General features: G+C 48.4%; 1 protein-coding gene across 1 annotated transcript; it reads right to left on the reverse strand.

The window, feature by feature from the left end:
• Positions 1 to 983: 983 nt before the first annotated feature.
• Positions 984 to 20,046, reverse strand: LOC120502634 (interferon-induced very large GTPase 1-like). The gene is made up of 4 exons (XM_039710209.1): positions 19,004 to 20,046; positions 18,219 to 18,909; positions 5,153 to 5,504; positions 984 to 5,034 (listed from the first exon to the last, which is right to left on the reverse strand). The coding sequence occupies exons 1-4, from the start codon at positions 19,970 to 19,972 to the stop codon at positions 984 to 986; spliced, it is 6,063 nt and encodes a 2,020-aa protein (XP_039566143.1). The 5' UTR covers positions 19,973 to 20,046.
• Between the last annotated feature and the right edge of the window lie 107 nt (positions 20,047 to 20,153).

A 20,153-nucleotide genomic window follows, 5' to 3' on the forward strand; every position in this document is an offset into this window, starting at 1 on the left:
GTCTAACTAGGATCTATCATTTGTTTTAATTTTATTTGTAAAATCTCTCCATTTTTGAAGTTGTTTGTGGATGGACAACATTGAATGGTCAGACAATTTCATACTGCACAGTTCTTCAAAATCTTCACAACTATGTTTATGTGCCAGTAAAGGAAAATCCATGGTGGCTCTGTCCTGTGAGGTTGCATGTTTGACAGCACTAACATCTGTCATCATGTTACTGATTGCAATGGAAGTAGTATTGACTTCTTTCCTCAGCCAACACCTCAATTAATTTAATTGTTTTAATGCCTCACCTGAGGGAAGTTGAGGTGGAAATAAAGCTGATGTGACTCGTTTTGCAAGGCTCTAGGGTTTGAAATGGCTATTACAGTTTTCTTCATAATGATGGGTAAATATTTTTTCTCCATGATTTCCCTGGATGGCTTTTTTAACATTAGCAGCTATCACAGTGGGCTGTGCAATGCTACATGGGTCACTTTTCATTTTTGAGAGAATGCCTTGCCAGGCTCTATCTCTACAAATGAGATTTTTGGCAGTTGCTGTGGGGACTCATCTAGGTCAGCAATTTCACCCTAAGAGGGCAATGGGGTAGTACAATTGCACCAGAAGCTTGAGTTTCTGTACACAGGATGATGGGGACTAACATTTGATTGTGGATCTCCCTGGAACTGAAACATAAGTTCCGAGAAACAAAATTCTATTACTAATGAACCAAGGATTTCTAATTCTTGAGGTTAACAGGGTGCTTTAAAAAGATAGGCAAAAAGGCAAGAGAAATCTGGCTTTATCAGGAAGTGAGGCGTTGCTGAGCAATGGCCACAGTAACTTGCCTTATTTCACCAAACTTGGGAAAAGTAAGATTCCATTATGTGAACATGGTTTGAGAGCGCCATCATTGTAACTACGTTTTGTGGAGAGCCTGGTACAAAGTTCTCCTAAACTGCAAAGCTGCTGTGGTTCCTCCTCCCCAAGGACATGGCTTAACGCTTCTCCAGCTCAGCCAGTGCTTCCTCCTTGGTAATTCTCTGCCACGCCTCAGGGATTTCTCCTCTACCCTGGAATTTCCGATTGTACAGAGCTTCCAGCTGTGTCCTGAAATGAGACACAAACCATTTCCAGTACGCCTGCATGGATGAATCAGGAAGAATATTCCAAGTGGAATAAGGGGGTCCTGCATCCCGGTATCTCTTGTATGGGATCCATTCATCGTCACGAACTCTGAATGAGCAGTCACTTGCAACAAGGCTGGAACAAATATCAATGACCAGGTGGTCTGTCCCATGCCACTTGCCTCCCATCAAAGCTTGTGGGCGATGGAAGACCAGCTGATGGTCTCCATCATGATTCCACATGGTGTTTGTGCAGACAGCCCCACAAAAGGGACACTGCTCCCAGCACCCTGAAAAATGCTCTGCCAGGATGGTGTGAGGCTGCCTTGAAAACGAGCTCAGGTCAGCATCAGCCAATTCTTTCATGAGCCTTTCCCGCAGGGCAGCCAGAGCTTCTGTCATGGCACTGCTCAGGAACTCAATGTCTGTGACCTCCTGGTGCTCGATGCCCTTCAGGTCACTTCTGGGCAAGTTGATCACCTCTGACAGTTGCCTGCAAAATTCATCCAGCCAAAGAGAGATTTTGTCTTCCCTGTCTTTTCTGTCTTTGACTATTTGGGTTGATAAAGAAACAGCTGAGAGAATGTTTCGATAGAGATGATCAAGGGAGGAATCTAAAAACATCTTCAGCCTCCTACTCCCATCTAAACAGTGATTCCTAACTCGTGTCTCAATATAACTCTGACAAAAGCGTTTTGGAGATGTAAGGAACTGCTTGAAATACTCAAAATTTTCCTCTTCTGCCAGGTATTTCAGGATGCAAACTTCCAGATTGGATCTGCTGCCCTGGAAATCTGGGAATTGTCCTTGCATGTCCTCAGCAATGTCCTTAGCCGTCCTCAAAGAGACTGCCTGGCGAAGAGCTGGTTCAATCTTGTCACAAAGGAAAACAGCAAAAGTTGTGCCAGAAGTGGCTCCTTGGCAGGAAATCTGGAAACACTGGAAGAAATCTTCTCTCTTGCTGCTCAGGTACACAACTGGGTCATTTGCCTTTTGGAATGCCTCGTGCATGGCTTTAAACCTCTCCGCTGCTATTTTGCACAGGTACAGAGACAAATCTATGCTGTACTCCCTGTTAAATGTACATTTTCCATTACTGGGGACAGAGTTCACACCTTTCTGTACTTCATTGAGTATTTCATGAATAAAATTTCGACTGTAATCCCGTTTCTCCTCTTCCTTCTTAGAAATGTTTGCCATCACACGCTCTATGATGTTGTTTGTGATGTGCTGAAAGTTGATCACATCAGCATTGGAAAGGTTCCAGAAACCTGGGAAAAAGCTAAAAGAACTTTTCTTCATGATGTGTTTCTCTGGATCCAAATAAAATAATTTGTCCTTGGGAAATGACATGATCCGTGCATGGATGCCCGGCTCCTTAAAGTGCTCAAGAAGGACATCTTCAATTTCTACATCAATATCCACCCGTTCCAAAGGACGAGCATCACGGAAGACTTCGGCGATCCACTGGTTCCAGACAAGAGTAAAGTTGTCCTTCAATTCTCTCTCAGTGAGGCTCTTCCCCTTCAGACTCACAGCCAGCTCCCGACTCTTTCTCAGGAGCTCATCTTCATATTGCAACTTCCTTGCATCCAGTTTCCTCTGCTCTTTCTGTAGCTCAATAAGATTCTCACATTTCTTTTTGGTTTCATCAAGAAGAGTCTCTTTTAATTCTTTCAGCTTCAGCTCTGTGCTTCTTTTCCACTGGACCAGTGTCTCACGGTCTTTGTCTTCCCTGAAATACTTTTCCACTTCTTTCTCAATGGCATCACTTGTCTCTTGCACCAGCCCTTCAAGATGTTCTCTGGTGACATTGCGCCTGTCCCCATTCCGAATTTTGTTATCCAGTCTCATTTGTACGTCTAAGATGTGACTCCTCAGCCTCCATGTCCACTGACTAAAGGTACTTTCCAGTTTCCTGTACACAGCAATCTCCAGGGAATTTTTGAAGCTGAAAACAAAGTTTTCATTCAGCAAAGCATTCCAGAGGTCACCAATACGATCTTTCAGACTGGAGAACCTCAAAATGCTGCGCTGGGACTGATTCTTGGCAGCCTGGAGGATTTTGTTCTTGAGTTGCTGGACATTCTGGCTGTAGGTAGGGTTGGGTGGTGCCATTGGGGGGTTTCCTTCCCACAGGTGAGCAAAGTAGTGAATGTGGGTGTTCACATCAAAGGCAATGACATCGCTGAAGGAGGAGATGTCACAGAATTCCTGCTGAGCAGCTACCACAGTCATTTCATCCAGCTTTGCCTGAAAACGCCTTTGTCCTTCCATGTTCTGCTCCTTAGCAGTTGCTTCTCCCACGTTTTGGTGGACAAAGATGCAGCTTGGGGAAAGATTGACTTTCTTCATCCTCAGGAAAGCCTGCACAGCGATCTGGAGAACATCTTGCATTTCTGATGGATTTTCTCCAAAGATATTGATCACAGTGACGTTGCCAACACCAATGACAAAGGTGGCCAGTTCTTTGTCATGGTTCAGGGACTGTTTATTGGCCATCTCAATGGCACGGAGTCCCTCTGTGTCAACCACCAGCACAAAATCAAAGCCCAAGTCTTGCTGCAGCTCCTCGCCCACTGGGATGAGCTGCATGAAGGCTCCGCGGGTGCATCTCCCTGCGCTGACGTTGAACTGCAGGCCAAACATGGCATTCAGCAGGGTGGACTTGCCTGTGCTCTGGATGCCGAGCACGGAGAGCACAAACACTCGTTTGTCCCCCAGCCTCTCAATTAAGCTGTCAAAGATTGCTCCCACCCAGCACAAGGGCAGGTAAGAAGCGTCCCCATCCATCAGCTCTACAGGATATCCTAAATCCATCAAATCTGCTGCAATTTCTGGCAGTTTGACAAAATTTTCTTTCTTACAGCTTATTGATGGATTAGACCCTTCCAGGAGATCCCCAATTGTCTTGGTCAGTTGTTCCACCAGTTCAGCTTCGTTTCTATTTTTGATCCCTATTGTTATGGTTTTGCTGACTTGTCCGGCTGCAACGTTCTCTTTTTCTGTGAAGCCAATGCGGATGAAGGACACGATGGGTGTCTGTGCCTGAAAGATGAGTTTGTTGTTGTAACTCTTTGTGCGAGCCTGCTTCCCTGACTTCTTTGCCTCTTTCCAGCTCCTTTGGATTTGGCTGAGGGTGTAGAGCGGGAACTCGATGTGTGAAGTGCTCGGGTTGGGCAGCAGCAGAGGCAGCGCCAGTTGGCAGAATGCCAGCTTGGTTGCAAGGGACTGTCTCAGGAAGTCATCAGCACAATGGAAGATGGCCATCTGCAGGTCCATGGGGTGCACATGGCCGTCCCTGCTTGCACGTTCAGGGGAGGCTTCCATCAGCTTATCAAGAAAGTTTTCAAAGGAGTCTGATTTTTTGTGCTCTTGCTCTCTGATTTTTGGCAGGGCTGCAAGTTTTGGGTTGCTCCTTTCCCAGCAAGTCAGGCACCTCACCCGGTAATCCACAGTTAACAGCTTTTGCAAGAAGTAAAATAGCAGTTCTGTGTCCTGGGTGGGCTGGCTGTCCTGCAGGGATACCTTGCAAATGGTGCGGAAATCTCCCATCCCCATTTTCCTTGGATAGTGACTTTCCAGTCCAAGGCGCTTGAGCAACTGGAGGAACTCCTGGTTTGCCATGGCTTCATTTACTTTGGATTCTCTGCTGTCTGACTTGGACTGGGACTGACTGGGGGCCTCAGGTGTTAGGAAAGTGTCTTCCAGGTCGCTGAGTATGTTCTGCATCCTCTGTTCATCCCATTTATCATCCAAGCACCCACTGATCAAGGAGTCCAAGTCCCGTTCCAGCCTCTCCCAGTCTTTGTCTCTACTCTGCTTTTGGAGGAGATTCTTTATTTGTGTGGACCACAAGCCTTTCATGTGATCTTCCATGAAAACTAAACGCTCCCTCTTCAGCTCAGGGGACAGCTCTTGACTTTCAGGTGTCACAGTCAGACCCGTCAGCAGGAGGAAGGCGTGGCCAGAACTCTTTGGGAATCTCCATGGCTCTCCACAGAGTCTCTGCTTTCTCCTTCAGAGCATCCTGGCTGTGCCTGCGGCTCTTGAGCATTTCTGTCAGATCCTTCAGGGCTTGTTTGGCCTCTTCTTGTTTCTGCTTTGTCTTCTTCAAGTGCTCCTTCTGCACCCCTTTAGTGCTCATTTTGCCATCTGTTATTTTCAGGAGTTTCTGGAGTGCCTTTTTCTCCCAGGGGTGCCGTAGCACACACTCCAACCTGAGGTAGTCTTTATATTCCAGATGTTGCAGTGCTTCTCTGCACTTGATTCCCAGGGTCTGCATAATTTTGGGCAGCCAGGATCCAGCATCCAGTCCTGCCTTCTGGAGTGCCTCTGCGATGAGCTGTGCCTTTGCATCCCCCTCCTGTGTGTCCTCCTGCGAAGCCATGGCTGTGGAGCAATGTTATAAAGTGATAAAGAATGATTGGCTCTCCCAGTCAAGGGATGAATACTGAGTGAATATTAGGAGAATATTTATATATCTATTGATGTATAATTATGTTCTTGCAGTCTGTTGTTTAGATGTCCTCTGTTCTCTCCATAGTCCCCTTCCCCCCACCCCGTATTGTTAGCATCCGACAGTCTGAGTCATTAAGGACAGTGTCTTGGTTTGACCCGAAAATGAGTTTCTAGAAAAGTTGTGGTCAAACCAATCAGTGGCCAGATTTGAAATTGGCACTTAGTGCTGGCCAGTGAGGATTTGGATACGCCTCTGAGAACACACAAGAGTTAAAAGCAGAGCATTCCCAGAGAAACTCCCTCTTTGGAGTCCAGCAGGTGAGCTGGCCTGACCTCCCCCCCCGCCCAGCTGCGTCTGGGTGGTGGTGGGGAGGCCATGTGGCCTGAGGGAAGGGAGGCCGGAGCCCCTGCAAGAGGCAAAGGTGGAAGAGAGGAGGAGATTTGAGATAGTTTGGGCAGCCCCCCCGGGAGAGAATGATAGAGACTGTGCTGGCTTGAAATTTGATATCTCATGCCGGGCACCATGGCCAAGAAGAGAAGAAGGGCAAAGTGCCCAGCCGCTGGCAGACCGGGCTGAGCTTTTAACTCTTTTAGTATTGAAACAATAGAAGCTGTAAAAACACTGATCCTCCCCAGCCAAGAGTTTAGAGAAGACGGAGCATAAGAAAGAAAAGAGGGTTTGGGTAGTTGAAGAAAATGACAGCAGATGAGAGTGCCCTAGATGGGGGAGATGATTGGAGTGGCTTTGGCTGGAGTTTTCTCTTACATAGCCACGGGCGAAACCAATTTCTTCCGATAATGCAGAGACTGCACCTTGGGGGAGGCAGTTGGCCGAAAGCCAAGAATGATAAGGCCGCGAGGAGAAGTAGAGAGAACAGAGACTGAGGGGGAGGGTGTGGTGGAGCCCTCTGCCTTCAGCAAAGGATCTCTGTTCCTGAGACCCAGGCCCCAGGGGAGTAAAAATATGGGGGGGACAGGTGTCCCAAATGGTGAGAGGCGGCCACTTCTTGGAACTGGGCGATGCATTCTTAAAAGGACCTAAAAAGCAGTTTAGATCCATGGACGGTAGTGAGAGCGCTAGACATGGAAAGAAGATGGTCACCACGGCAGATTCTCTCCGGGCGGCTGCCGTGTGTGACACAGAAGCACAAGAGGTTCCACTGTGTTTCTGGGGGAGGCCCATGGTGCAAGAAGGAGACTCCTCTCTCCTGATGAACTGGGGGGAGCTTGTGTGAAAGAGGGTATTAAACTGAGAATTGATGCATTAAAGGAGATTTGAATGTTAGAAAACTGGAGAGAAGAGGAGTGTTTTTAGGAGTGTTCCATTGTGGATTGTTGTGGGTGGTTTTTTTTTCCTTTTTTCCCTTATGTTTCTGTGTTATAAATTATTAAAGTGTTGTGTTTTTCCCTCCATCCCCAATTAGAAACCTGCTTTGTTCTGTTTCTGGGTCACATCTCACAGTAACCATTTTAGAAATATATCTTTCATGAAAACCCTGGCATTGTGCCAGGGTCAAAGCATGACAGACAGGTAGAAAGAAGGCGTGTACAAAAACTTGTCTGCAAGAAAGCAGACTCCACCAACAAACAATGTACAAGAGCTGACTGAAAGACTTTGAGAGGGACTATGGCTGGCTGATGCAAACCCTTCCACCACAGGGTATAAAAGACAAAGCATCCATCCTGAAGATGAGCCAGCCACTTGGTAGGCAGCCATGAGGGAAGCTCCCATGTCTGTTTTTCTCATTTAGTCCTTTTATGGTAATTATTGTTAAAGTTTTATAAACCTTTTAAAATCTTAAAAAGTGGGTGGTCGTTTTCATAAGGAAGAACAGAGATTTTCCCTAAGGTGTTGTCAGAGGCCCCAGGCTCCTGGCAGAGGTTCTGCAGCAGCTGTAGCCCTGGGCATTGCTCCCACCAGGCTGCTGGAGCCAGGTCTGGGATGGCACAAGAGCCAGGGTATCCTTCCCAACACCCTGGATGTGCCTGTTGCTTTCCTGTTTGCAGGATCAACCCTGAAGATGAGTGCGTGTCCCAGGAACAGAAACACAGACACAGAGACATACACACAGACACAGAGACACAAACAGAGAAACACACACAGACACACACAGACTCACTCAGCCACACAAGCTGCCCTGGACAAGGTGCTGCCTTCACCCTTGCCCCCAATCCTCCCAGCAGAACTCCTCAATCCACAAGTGCCAGCAAACCTTCAACCCTGACCTTGAGGGGAGCAGACTTCAGGCTGCACAGAGACAAGTTACAGAGAGCCCCTGGGAAACGGCTCTGAAAAGTGCTGGGGTCCTGTCTTGGGGGTGGTTCTCATCCCATAGCCAGTTTGGTTTTGGATTTGGTTTGTGTCTGGAGCTGTAAATGTCCCCCCTCTAATTCAGGAGTATCACAATAGGTGAAGGGTGGCCCAGGGTTCTGTGTGGGGTTGGGGACTAGGGGCTGTTCTTCCTTCCAGCAGTGGGGATCAACACAGGGGCCATGTGGCATAGTGGATCTGCCCTGAGATCCAGTTGCCCTAATGCTTTTTTTCTTCCTCCCCCTCCCCATGTTTTTTTCTTGTTTCAGCACTGTGACCAGGGCTAGCCAATGTTATAAATGACAATATTGGTTTTCAGATTTATGTATTGGCTTTTCCAAATTTTTAGTGATCACAACAACTTTGATATAGTACTATTTGTAACCCCTTTTAACTGATTTAATATGATATAATCTGACAGCTTCTGTATGCACAATATAGCTCATATAAATAGCAGTGTGATAAATATATATATATTATAGCGTAGGATTTTGCAAAATATTAAAATAGAGACTATGTAATGTTAACTGCTTTTCTTTGTGTAACTATCTCAGATAATGGTGTGAATAGCTGTGTTGTACCTGTGGACTATCTTATCTGAATGATAACAGTGACGAGATCCAGGAGAATAAACACCAAAGCAAAATGCAAGAATTGACCCTCAGAGGTTATCTGAAAATGTCAATGAACCAAACAGAGCCTCAAGAAGAAATAAAAGATATGAATTCCACCTACAGAATAGAATGAAGACGCATCAAAGGTCAAGCCAAGCAAAAGTATTCCCTGAGCCCGTAAGCTCGCAGGAATGTTTGACTGCGTATAATCATAAAGATGCATTTAACCAATGTAATGAAAACTATATAAAATAATTGTTTTAAGCCAACGGTGGGCTTTTGGCAGTTTGCCAAGCACCTCAGCTCGGGATACTGTCCCTTTTATCATCTCTTATTAAACTTTAAACAATTTTAAAGAGTGAACCTTGTTTCGCACACCTGCTTGCTTCTCTGCTCCTGTGCTGCTTGAGAGCTCAGAGCTGCTGTGTGCTGTGCTGAGACCTGGGAGCATCCCCAGCCCCACCAGGCCCAACCTCAGGCCCAGCCATCACCGGTGAGCTGTGCAAAGGAGTGATCCCCGCCTGTCCCCCACTGCTTCAGGAATTTTAGCTACAATTTAATTCGCCGCCCTGGGTTTGCAGTGGCACTGAGAGCAGTTGCTCCCTGTGGGCTGTGCAGGGGAAGCCAGCTCCCCTCTCCCGTGTCCCCAGAGCCGCCATTGCCAGCGGAGAGGCGGCCGAGCTCACACCACAGCGCCCCCTGCAGCCGCGGGGGAATCATCGCACAGCCCTGCCCAGCCAGGAGCCAGCAGCGCCCCTGCTGGCTGCGCCCGGAACTGCACCGCAGGGGCGGTGCCTGGCGGGTGAGACACGGCTGGGATTGGGTTTCTGGTTTTGGTTGTTGCTGCTGCTGTTGTTGTTTGTATCTCTTGGAATATACATATGTTATAGATACATATTATAATATTGGCTTTTTGCAAATATTAAAATGGATTTTATATGTGTAATGTTAAAGTAACTTTGTTATAAAGATACAGTTTTTATTTCTGTTGTTAATTAAGTTTAGACATAGTAGTGACATAGCTTTGTTTGTGTTAAAATGCCTGCTTGGATAACATCCAATGAACATAGGATAAGGACACCTGCTACAGATATGCCAACTATCAGCATCTATCATCTGAAGGCAGTGTGGACCAAGGCCTAAACTGGAAGAGATAAAGAGAAGCAGCTAAAGCCACAGCCTAGAAACGCACATGCTCTAAAAAGGCAGGCCCAAGGAAGGGCCGTGTAAAATAGTTCCTGGAAAATGTAAATTAGTTTATGAATAGGCATAAGAGTCTATGAATGTGCAACAGGCTGATGTAATGGAAAAGGTGTTTAAGGAGTATCCCCAAAGGTGATGGTGTGCTCTTGGCTGAGCTCCAAGGCACACTTGGCTATAATCTTTGCTTTATTGTCTTTGTCTCCTATTGTCCTTTATTAAACTTTTCAAATTTTCACAGGAGACTGAACATGTTTTTCACATATATACTCTAGTATATATACCTGTTATTCCTTTCCCTGTATCTTTGCCGAAAAGCCCCATAATTTCAATGTTGTGATAATATGGAGAGAAGGGGGCCATATTCTCCATTCCAGGAAGGTTCTAGGACACCTGTGTTTTAAACAGGTACAGGTCCATCACTGCAGGTCAATTTTATTGAAAAACCCCTGAAGCACAAGGCAGTCATAGGTCACAGCCACTACAGACTCAGGAGAAAAAGTCCTGCTTGTCACCCTAAATTTCCTTTCACAACACATTAACACATGGAGTTGATCAAGGACAGCCAGTTAATCTGAGCATTTGGGATTTCAGGAAAGCTTTGGATCCTGCCTCTCCTAGCACCATGGTGTGTCCCTTCCAACTCAGGCCATTCCATCATTCCATGATTCTCAACCTAACGGATCTGGCATTTTCACTGGACACCTGCCTTTAATCCTTTGGGGGTTTTGGCACTGTCACACAACCCTGAAAATTGCCCCAGTCTCAGTTCAGTTAGATACAGGGGAAATTTATTCCTTGCAAAAATTTCTTCTGAGCATTCAGCTTCCATCCCATCAAGGCCACAATACTGTCACCAGCACAGGAATTGATACCAGGGGCTTGGCCTCAGGTCCTATAGATCCAGTGGCTTCTGCACGCCTCCAGAGCCTTCAGGGGCAGCTTTCCCTCAGGAGCCCGTGCAGATCTGGGCAATGTATGCATGGGCAGTGGGCTCTGATTCCCCTCACTCACCTCACAGCAGATGCTCCCGTTGCTCCCAGCCTTGGCTTCCCAGCAGACACCGGCAGCGGAAGGCCCCAGCTCAGGGGACCCAGCACAGCAGCAGGGACAGGCCTGGGGTACACGGTGAGTAAGGAGAAGAAGGAGCTGGCGGCTGCCCTGGACAACATTAACTCCAGCCCAGCCACACCCTGAACCTGCCCCTGGGCACCCTTGGCAGTCCCTGCATGGTTTCCCAGTGCTGCAGGAATAGGGAAAAAGCCCCATGCGAGTGTGTCGGTACCTGCAGAGAGGCACCAAGCACATTCAGGGCATAACTCGGGACCAAGTTCCTCCTTGGAAGCAAAGGAGGGCAGCAGCAAGGCTGGCAGCAGGACCTGCCATGGGAATGCCTGCATCCTGTTTCATGGGAACAGCCCCCCGAGAGTGTTTTCCCAGCACTGCCCCAGGGAAAGGGGCTCTGGGAACACTGCTGCCTTTGCGGGGCTGTCCCAGGCACCAGAGCTCTTGGGGTGTTGACTCTTAGACTGTAAGAGAGGAGAATCCCACCCTCCCTGCATGGGGTGGAAGCAGTACCTCCTGGGCTTGGGGACAAAGCAGGATGTCCTATGCCTGCCCCTCATGACGACGGAGCTGCCCTGCTCCTGAAGGAGCAGCGCATGGCCAGGAACCCCCCCAGCATCAGTCCCATCGCTCCTGCCTTTAGAGGAGCACAGGTATTTGGCCCCACCGCTCTGAGCCCGGCCCCCTCCCACCTCAGCCCCCGCAGAGCACATGCCATCCCCATCCCCATCCCCATCCCCATCCCCATGCCCATGCCCATCCCCATCCCCATCCCTGTCCCCATGCCCATCCCCATCCCCATGCCCTACCTTCTCCTCTGCGCCCTGCAGCTCCTGGGCTGGGAGAAGCTCATCCCAGCCCCTCTTTATGCAGCCCTGGCTCTCCACGGGGTGCGGCTTCACCTGTTCAGAAGCAGCGGGGTAATTCCAGGAAATCAGGCATTTTATTGCAGCAGAATGTGTAAGTGGAATCTCTCTTTTCGAATCAGATGATTGAATTACGGTCCAAATTCCACACCAGCTGTAATTCAGTTGACTCACAGTCAACTCTCATCTGATGCAGACCTCTGACACTTAACTACCTGGCCGATTGCTGGTAATAACAATATTGTAAACTCTTTTGCTGGATATTACAATATCCAACCTATTATAATATTATAATATTTTAAACTCATATTGTTGGATATGCATACATATAACAAAAAAAAAAGGAGGAGAGGGGCTTTGGACAGCAGCCTGGAGGGACAGGACAAGGAGGAATGGCTTTCCACTGCCAGAGGGCAGGGATAAATGAGATATTGGGAAAGAATTCTTCCCTGGGAGAGTTGTCAGGGGCTGGGATGGAATTTCCAGACAAGCAGTGGCTGCCCCATTCCAAGAGAGGAACTCCTTGCACTGTCCCAGCTTGCTCCAGGCACCGTCCAACCTGGCCTTCCTTGGACACCTCTGCAGCAGAGGAAGCAAAGCAGGGACAGGGCCTGGCTGCAGCTTTCTTGGCAGGGACACCCCACACCTGACAGTAACAGAGCGTTGGCGTTTGGCACAGGACATTCAACACCCAACCAGAGCAGGGGCCTGGATTGCTTTTCCCCTCTCCTGGGGCTCCATTGCCTTCCCAGCTCCGTTCCCTGCCCTGGACACGCTCCAGCCCCTCCAGGTCTCTCCTGGCAGGAGGGGCCCAGAGCTGTGCCCAGGACTGGAGGTGCCCCAGCAGTGCCAGTACAGGGGATGGGCACTGCCCTGGCCCTGCTGCCACCCCAGAGCTGGCACAGCCCAGCGGACATTGGCCTGTTGCCCACCTGGCCACACCTTGACTTGTGTCCAGCCACTGGCACCAGCACCCCCAGGAAATCTTCTACAGCACCATCAAACCATGACACCCTCTCTGCCAGTGCTGCACCTTGTGCTGCACGGCTTCCTCGGGCCCAGGAGCTCCTCAGTGTCCCTTCAGGAGCAGCCAGAGAACCGTTCCCTCTCTGCCCCTGCCAGCCTGGGACAGCAGGAGCACACTCCTGCCTCGCCCCCAGCCAGCAGGAACGTGCACTCTGCAAACTGAAACCATCTGCACTCCTGACTCCATGGCAGCAGTGCCCAGCCAGGGCTGTAGAAGGCTGGGGATCATCCTGCATGAAGCTCCTCTGCCCTGGCTCTGCCAGCTCCAGGGACACCAGCTCCTCTCCAAGGACAGCCTCTTTCCTAGGACACACTGCTTCCTCCAGATCCTCCCAAATCCACTTGTTCTTCTCCAAATCGATGGTGTGCGGCCAGAGAGCTGCTGCCAGGCACAGCTTTAAGGCTGGAGCACAGACAGGCTCTGGCACAGGGTGCCCAGAGGAGCTGTGGCCGCCCCTGGATCCCTGGAAGTGTTCCAGACCGGACTGGACTGGACTGGACTTGGAGCAACCTGGGATAGTGGAAGGTGTCCCTGCTGATAGCAGCATGGGGATTTCGATGGTGGTTGCTGCTAGCTATTTCCCAATGAGCATCTCCTGTGGTAAAGGTGCTTGGGGAGGCATTCAGGCAAAGCCGTCAAGTCCACACACCACGCTCACCATGGGTAGCTCAGCAAAGAGAGGCAAGAAGGGTCTTTTGTATGACGAATTTCAGTTTATTAAACCATAGAAGGTTTATTCTTGCACTCCAAAGGAGAATCAGTGACAAAAGGCCTGGCAGTGTGGTGTGCACAGGGTTAAGTGGGAGGTCAGCAGGCAAAGATTTGAGGGCACGAGGCCTGCATAAAGTGCAGGACAAAGGGCATTAGCCTGCAGGGAAGACGGGGCTGGCCACCAGGGATGCCACAATGAGGAAACAGGGAAAGGGGAAACCACGAGCATTTGGAACATATGGGGAAAGTAACAGGTGTGAATCATAGTGTTGGCTAGGCTCCATGGGGGAAGTCTTCTCTTCCAGCCTAGGTGGAGACTCTACGGTAAATCATTCCAGGGCAAGGCCCTGGGGATTTCCCTGTTTTTTCTTACTATGAAGACTTCCCCAATTAACTTTTGCAGACACTTAACTAAACAGGGAAACATAGGTAAAGCAATAAAAACAACAATTGCAACCAAAAAAATTCCTTTAACAAGAGATGAAATCCATCCTGTCAACCCCCCTTGTCTGAAAAGGTAACAATCCAAAACAACGAGCAAATAAAATTCAACAGAGAGTCTCATAATATTCTGGAGCAGAGGAGAGTCATCTTCTTCTGTGATGAACATCTGCATTTACACTCCTTTTCCTTCCCCTCCTCGCCACCCGAGCTTGATCTCTTTGCTGTCTCTGAGGTTCAGAGGGAGTGTCTCTGGATGCTTTATTTGACGGTTTGATGTATGGCTTGATATTCTTACCTGGAATCCACCTTGGACCAGATCCTGTAGACACGCAAGCATAGCCTCTACTGCACCTGTCCAAAATTTCCCTCATCTTCTGCCTCACGAATCGTCGTGAAAGGGACAGAAATCAGGACCACCGGGGAAAAGAAAGATCCTGTTCTGAAATCCGGGTCCAACTGGCCCACCAAGCCATGCCAGTGTTCACAGGCGTGTTTACCAAGATCCTAGAACACTGCACACAATGAAAAAGGAACGGATCACTGTGCCCTCCTTTGCCTGCACCACTTTGCAACACTGGTTCTGGAATTTCCCCACCTCCCAGCTTGGCTGGACTTTCTCTCTGGAATGACCTTTTTGGTGGTCGCTATGAAAAAGACTCTTCATTTACCATACATCAACCACTGTGACAGATGGACTGAGATGGGAGAAGTCTCTCCCCCAAGGACTGAGACATGAGACGAAAAGCTCCCCCTTCCTCCCCAAGGACTGAGACTGAAATCCCTATCACAGGGTGGGGAGGTGTGTGTGAGGAGGCCAAATGACCAAAGCAAGATGTTTGCCTGCAAGCTTACCACTGGACCAAGAAGACAATAGCTCGCGCCTACTGCTGATGGACTTTTTGTACCCTTTTCCAATAGATTATTCTTTATTACATTTGATTTGATTTCAAAAGGTATCCCCTTCCCCCAATCAAAAGGCTAAAAAAGACTATAATAGAGATTAGAGCTGACCAGTATCTCTGAGATCTCTCCTGACATGAATACGACAGGCTTTGTCGACTGGACTTCGAAGGACTACGGCGTTACACATCTGGTAGCTATACCCCTCCTTTCTTTCCCCACCCCCCCTTTTTCCTTATTCTTTCCCTTTTCTTCACTCCCCCTCTCCCTAATGCATTTGGCTGTGGTCATTCAATAAAGGTACATTTGTTTTGATTATTACTGCAAAACCCCCCTTGTCGTGTCAGTTTTTGCACCCTGAGATCAGTGAAACAAACCATCACGACCCCCGTTCACAAGGACAGATCATGACATCTACCCTTAGTAATTAATGGAAATGGGCTCATTATTTGCTTGGATTCGGGATCTTTGCTCAGCACAGGGTGTTTCTCCAAGAGCTGAGCTCTGCTAGTGTTTGAGAAGTGCCTGATGATGGGGGAGTTTGGTTCCATGAATGAATTATTAAGAAAATTGATGCCATAAAGAGCTTTACATAATCTTTCTACATTCGGTAGTGTTTCAACTTCCCCGTGCTGGTGATCAAGGACTCTCTTGAGAGTATGGTGAGCCTCTCTCTACAATAGATTGCCCTGTTGGGGAGTGAGGTATGCCATGGGTGTGTTTCACGCCACCATTGATTTAGGAACTGTTAGAAATTTTTGGAGGTGTAAGCAGGACCACTACCTGTTTTGATGGCTTGGGGAATGTCTAGGGTGGAAAATGCTAGGAGGCAATGTTGGATGACATCTTTTGTGTTTTCTCCTGTGTGGGCTGATGTGAATATAGCCCCAGAGAACGTATCTATGGACACATGAATATATTTCTGTCTCCCAGAGGGTGCATAGTGTGTAATATTTGTTCGCCACAATTGTACACTTTTGAGGACTCAGGGGTTAACCCCTGCCCCTATGGAGGGAAAAGCAAAATCCTGGAAATTGGGGTAGGAGCCCACAATTGCTCTTGCCTGTTCCCTTGTGATTTTAAATATATGGACATGGGCTGGTACATTTTGGTGAAAAAAACTGATGGCTCAATTTAGCCTGAACAAAAATGTCTTGTAGGGTGTTCTGTACTGCCATGGCAAAAGTATCTGCTCTGTGGCTGCCTTCTGTAACTGGTCCTGGGAAGGCAGTGTGTAATCTCACATGCATAATGTGATATGGTTGCTCTTGGAAGGAGAGGAGGTATTTTGACTTTGAAAGCAAGCTGTATAAATCTGGATTTGGCACTTCCTTTAATAAGGATTGTCCTGCTCTTTCAGCTATTCCTGCAACATAGGCTAAATCAGTAACCAGATATAAGGGTTGTTTGAACTTCTCAAAGGCTCTGACAATGGCTGCTAATTCTGCAATTTGTGTGGATACCTAAACAATTTGAACATCAGACTCCCACTCCTGAGTGTCAGGATTATTCCAAGTCATAACTGACTTGTGGGATTTTATGGAGCCATCAGTAAAAACAGTCAGTGCCTTTGAAGCAGTTAGACTCTTTAATGATGTTGCACCTAAATTAAAACCCTCATTAAATAGCTTATGTTTCTGTAGGTGGACAGAGATTTGACCTGGGTAGCTGTCAGAAGCAAACTGAAGGTGTTCATTGATCAGGAGCAAAGATTCCAGATCTCCTGATGTCAGTGGAAGGTAAATATGTGCGAACTCACACCCTGCTAAGGTTTTGAGGCATGATCTGGCTTTTGTAATGAACTGAGCCATCAGCTCTTGGGGTGTAGTGACAGTCTTATGTGGTTGGTGTGTGTGGGAACCCACGGGCAGGTGCTGTCGGGGTGTCACCTTCCCGAGAGCTTCTCTGCTTCAGGCCACACAGACAGTTCCCTCAGCCCACCAGATGCCTGAGCCCGGACGTTGTAATCACTGCTTCACCAATGAGCGAGAGGAGTCTTTGTGTGGAAAATCCAGCATTCTCCACAAGGATCATTCCAAAGGCTTTTGCTCAGCAGTGAGGCCAAGTGCAGGAGCAGCTCCGGCTGGGGCTGAGGGCTGGAGGGAAGGGCAGCAGCCCCAGGCACCTGAGCAGGAGCGGCTGCCCTGGACAGAGACACAGCACCCCTGAGACAGGGAGTGAAAGCACTGGCTGAGACCCGGGGCAGTCGTGTCACTGCTTTCCTGAGAGCAGAGGCACAGCAGCTCCTGCTGGGAGAACGGCCTCAGTTGATCCAGGAGGCTGCAATGAGTGAGGAAGGATGATGCCCAAAACCAAGCAGCCCAGCTTGCAGCCAGCGTGGAGCTGGCCTCATGTTCTGCAGCCCTTTCTCCAAGCAGGACAGCTCCTTGCTGCAGGAAAACTGCCTTTGGGGCACTGTCCCTTCTTGTCTCATAACAGCTGATCCAAGGAGTGCTTTGAATGCTGTCTTTGCCCCATCCCTAGCCCTTGGGCTCAGGCTTGGCCATGAGGCTGATCACCCCAAGGAGTGAGTTTGGTTGAGCTCTAGGAGAAAACCAAGGGAAAGGTTTATGGCAAACAGGCAAGAGGATTCTGGCTTTCTCATGAAGCGAGGGAGTTGCTGAGTGATGGGTGCAGTAATGCACCTTATTTTACCAAGTTTTGGGAGCAATTGGACACCATTGTGTTTACTGGTCTTGAGAGTGCCATCATTGTAACTGTGTTTTGTGGAGAGCCTGGTACAAAGTTCTCCTAAACTGCAAAGCTGCTGTGCTTCTTCCTCCACATGGACATGGCCTAACGCGGCTTCAGTGCAGACAGTGCTTCCTGCTTGGTAATTCTCTGCCAGGCCTCAGGGATTTCTCCTTTGCCCTGAAATTTCCCATTGTACAAAGCTTCCAGCTGTGTCCTGAAATGAGACACAAACCATTTCCAGTACGCCTGCATGGAGGAATCAGGAAGAATGTTCCAAGTGGAAACAGGAGGTCCAGCATCACGGTATGTTTTGTAAGGGATCCATGGACCACCACCAAATTTGAATGAGCAGTCACTTGCAACAAGGCTGGAACAAATATCAATGACCAGTTCATGCGTATCATACTCCATGCCAGATGAACATTTCCACCATGTGCTTCCCGTCAAAGCTCGTGGGCGGTGGAACACCAGCTGATGGTCTCCATCGTGACCTCGCATTGTGTTTGTGCAGACAGCGCCACAAAAGGGACACTGCTCCCAGCACCCTGAAAAATGCTCTGCCAGGATGGTGTGAGGCTGCCTTGGAAACCATCTCAGGTCAGCATCAGCCAATTCTTTCATGAGCCCATCCCTCAGACTTTCGGAATGCTTCGTGCATGGCTTTAAACCTTTCTGCTGCCATTCTACACAGATACAGAGACAAGTCTATGCTGTACTCTCTGTTAAAATTACATTTTCCACTGCTGGGGACAGAGTTCACACCATTCTGTACTTCATTGAGTATTTCATGAATAAAATTTCTACTGTAATCACGTTTCTCCTCTTCCTTCTTAGAAATGTTTGCCATCACACGCTCTATGATGTTGTCTGTGATGTGCTGAAACTTGATCACATCAGCATTGGAAACCCTTCTAGGATCTGAGAAATAGCCAAAATACTTTTTCTTCATGATGTGTTTCTCTGGATCAAAGGAAAATCCTCTGCTTTTGGCATATGACCTGATGCGTTCATGGATACCCGGCTCCTTAAAGTGCTCTACAAGGACATCTTCGATTTCTGCATCGATATCCACCCGTTCCCGAAGACAAGCATCACGGGAGACTTCAGCAATCCACTTGTTCCAGACAAGAGTAAAGTTGTCCTTCAGTTCTCTCTCGCTGAGGCTCTTCCCCTTCAGACTCACAGCCAGCTCCCGACTCCTTCTCAGGAGCTCATCTTCATATTGCAACTTCCTTGCATCCAGTTTCTTCTGCTCCTTCTGTAGCTCAATAAGATTTTCACATTTCTTTTTGATTTCATCAAGAAGAGTCTCCTTTAGTTCTTTCAGCTTCATCTCCGTGCCTGATTTCCACTGGACCAGTGTCTCACGGTCTTTGTCTTCACTGAAATACTTTTCCACTTCTTTCTCAATGGCATCACTTGTCTCTTGCACCAGCCCTTCAAGGTGTTCTCTGGTGACTTTCTGCAAGTCACCATTCCGAATTTTATTTTCCAATCTCGTTCCCTGAAACCATCAGATCTGCTGCAATTTCCGGTAGTTTGACAAAACTCTTATTCTTTGTCTTTGTTAATTCCAGAGCTTCATAAATCTGCCCTACCTCTCTCAGAAGGTGCTCCAGGCCAATGGATGAATCATTGATTTCATCAGAGAGGGCATCCAGGTGACTCAGCAACACATCATTGCCACTGGCTTCTTTTTTGCTTTTCTTTCTCATCAGGATTTCAGACCATATGTCCACGCAGGCCTCCAGGCTGAAACATGCATTAGACTCTTCCAGGAGATCCCCAATTGTCTTGGTCAGCTGGTCCATCAGTTCTGCTTCATTTCTGTTCTTGATCCCTATTGTTATATTTTTGCTGGCTTCTCCAGCTTCAACATTCTCTTGTTCCGTAAGAAGACAAACCAATGGGCTTTGTGACTGCCACAGGTCCTGCAGAATCTTTTTCCCCCTGCTGTCCATGTGCTCCCAATCGGACACAAGAGCCACATTCACAGCAGATATCTCCTGCAGGAACAGCAGCTGTGCTCCATGATCCCTGGCATCTCCATGCAGGTTACAGAAAGCCACGCAGCGCTCAAAGGTGTCATCAGGGCTTCCACCGGGGCAGTACCAGGCAATCTCCACCATCCCTTCCATCAGCAAACGCTCTCTGGTGCTGCCTCTGCAGTTGCGGTGGAAGAAAGTGTCGTGTTTGCGTTTGCTCAGCAGAGCGTTCAGGAGCTGGGACTTGGAAGAGGAGGCTGAGCTGCCAATGCGGATGAAGGACACGATGGGTGTCTGTGCCTGAAAGATGAGTTTGTTGCTGTAACTCTTTATTTGGGCCTGCTCTCCTGACTTCTCCACCTCTTTCCAGCTCCTTTGGATTTGGCTGAGGGCATAGAGCAGGAACTCAATGCGTGAAGTGCTCGGGTTGGGCAGCAGCAGAGGCACTGCCAGTTGGCAGAAGGCCAGCTTGGTTGCAAGGGTCTGTCTCAGGAAGTCATCAGCACAATGGAAGATGGCCATCTGCAGGTCCATGGGGTGCACATGGCCATCCCTGCTTGCACATCCAGGGGCTGCTTTCATCAGCTTATCAAGAAAGTTTTCGAAGGAGTCTGACTGTTTGTGCTCTTGCTCTATGGTTTGTGGCGCACGTGCAAGGCCTCAGACTGCTCAGACACACAGAGACACACACACAGGCACACACAGACTTAGCCACACAACCTGCCCTGTGTGAGAAATAAAACCCTGGAGATGGGAGCTCTTT

Source organism: Passer montanus, unplaced genomic scaffold (genome assembly GCF_014805655.1).
Source record: "Passer montanus isolate IOZ18808 unplaced genomic scaffold, ASM1480565v1 scaffold225, whole genome shotgun sequence".
In the NCBI taxonomy this organism is placed as follows: Eukaryota; Metazoa; Chordata; class Aves; order Passeriformes; family Passeridae; genus Passer; species Passer montanus.

Excerpts from the sequence above, each read along its gene's own strand:
- LOC120502634 (XM_039710209.1), bottom strand. The coding sequence starts at position 19,972 with ATGAAAGCAGCCCCTGGATGTGCAAGCAGGGATGGCCATGTGCACCCC. Across the intron at positions 18,910-19,003 it reads TGGAGCACCTTCTGAGAGAG|GGAACGAGATTGGAAAATAA; the intron begins GTAGGGCAGATT and ends TGATGGTTTCAG. Across the intron at positions 5,505-18,218 it reads TAAGAAGGAAGAGGAGAAAC|CCATGGCTTCGCAGGAGGAC; the intron begins GTGATTACAGTA and ends ATTGCTCCACAG.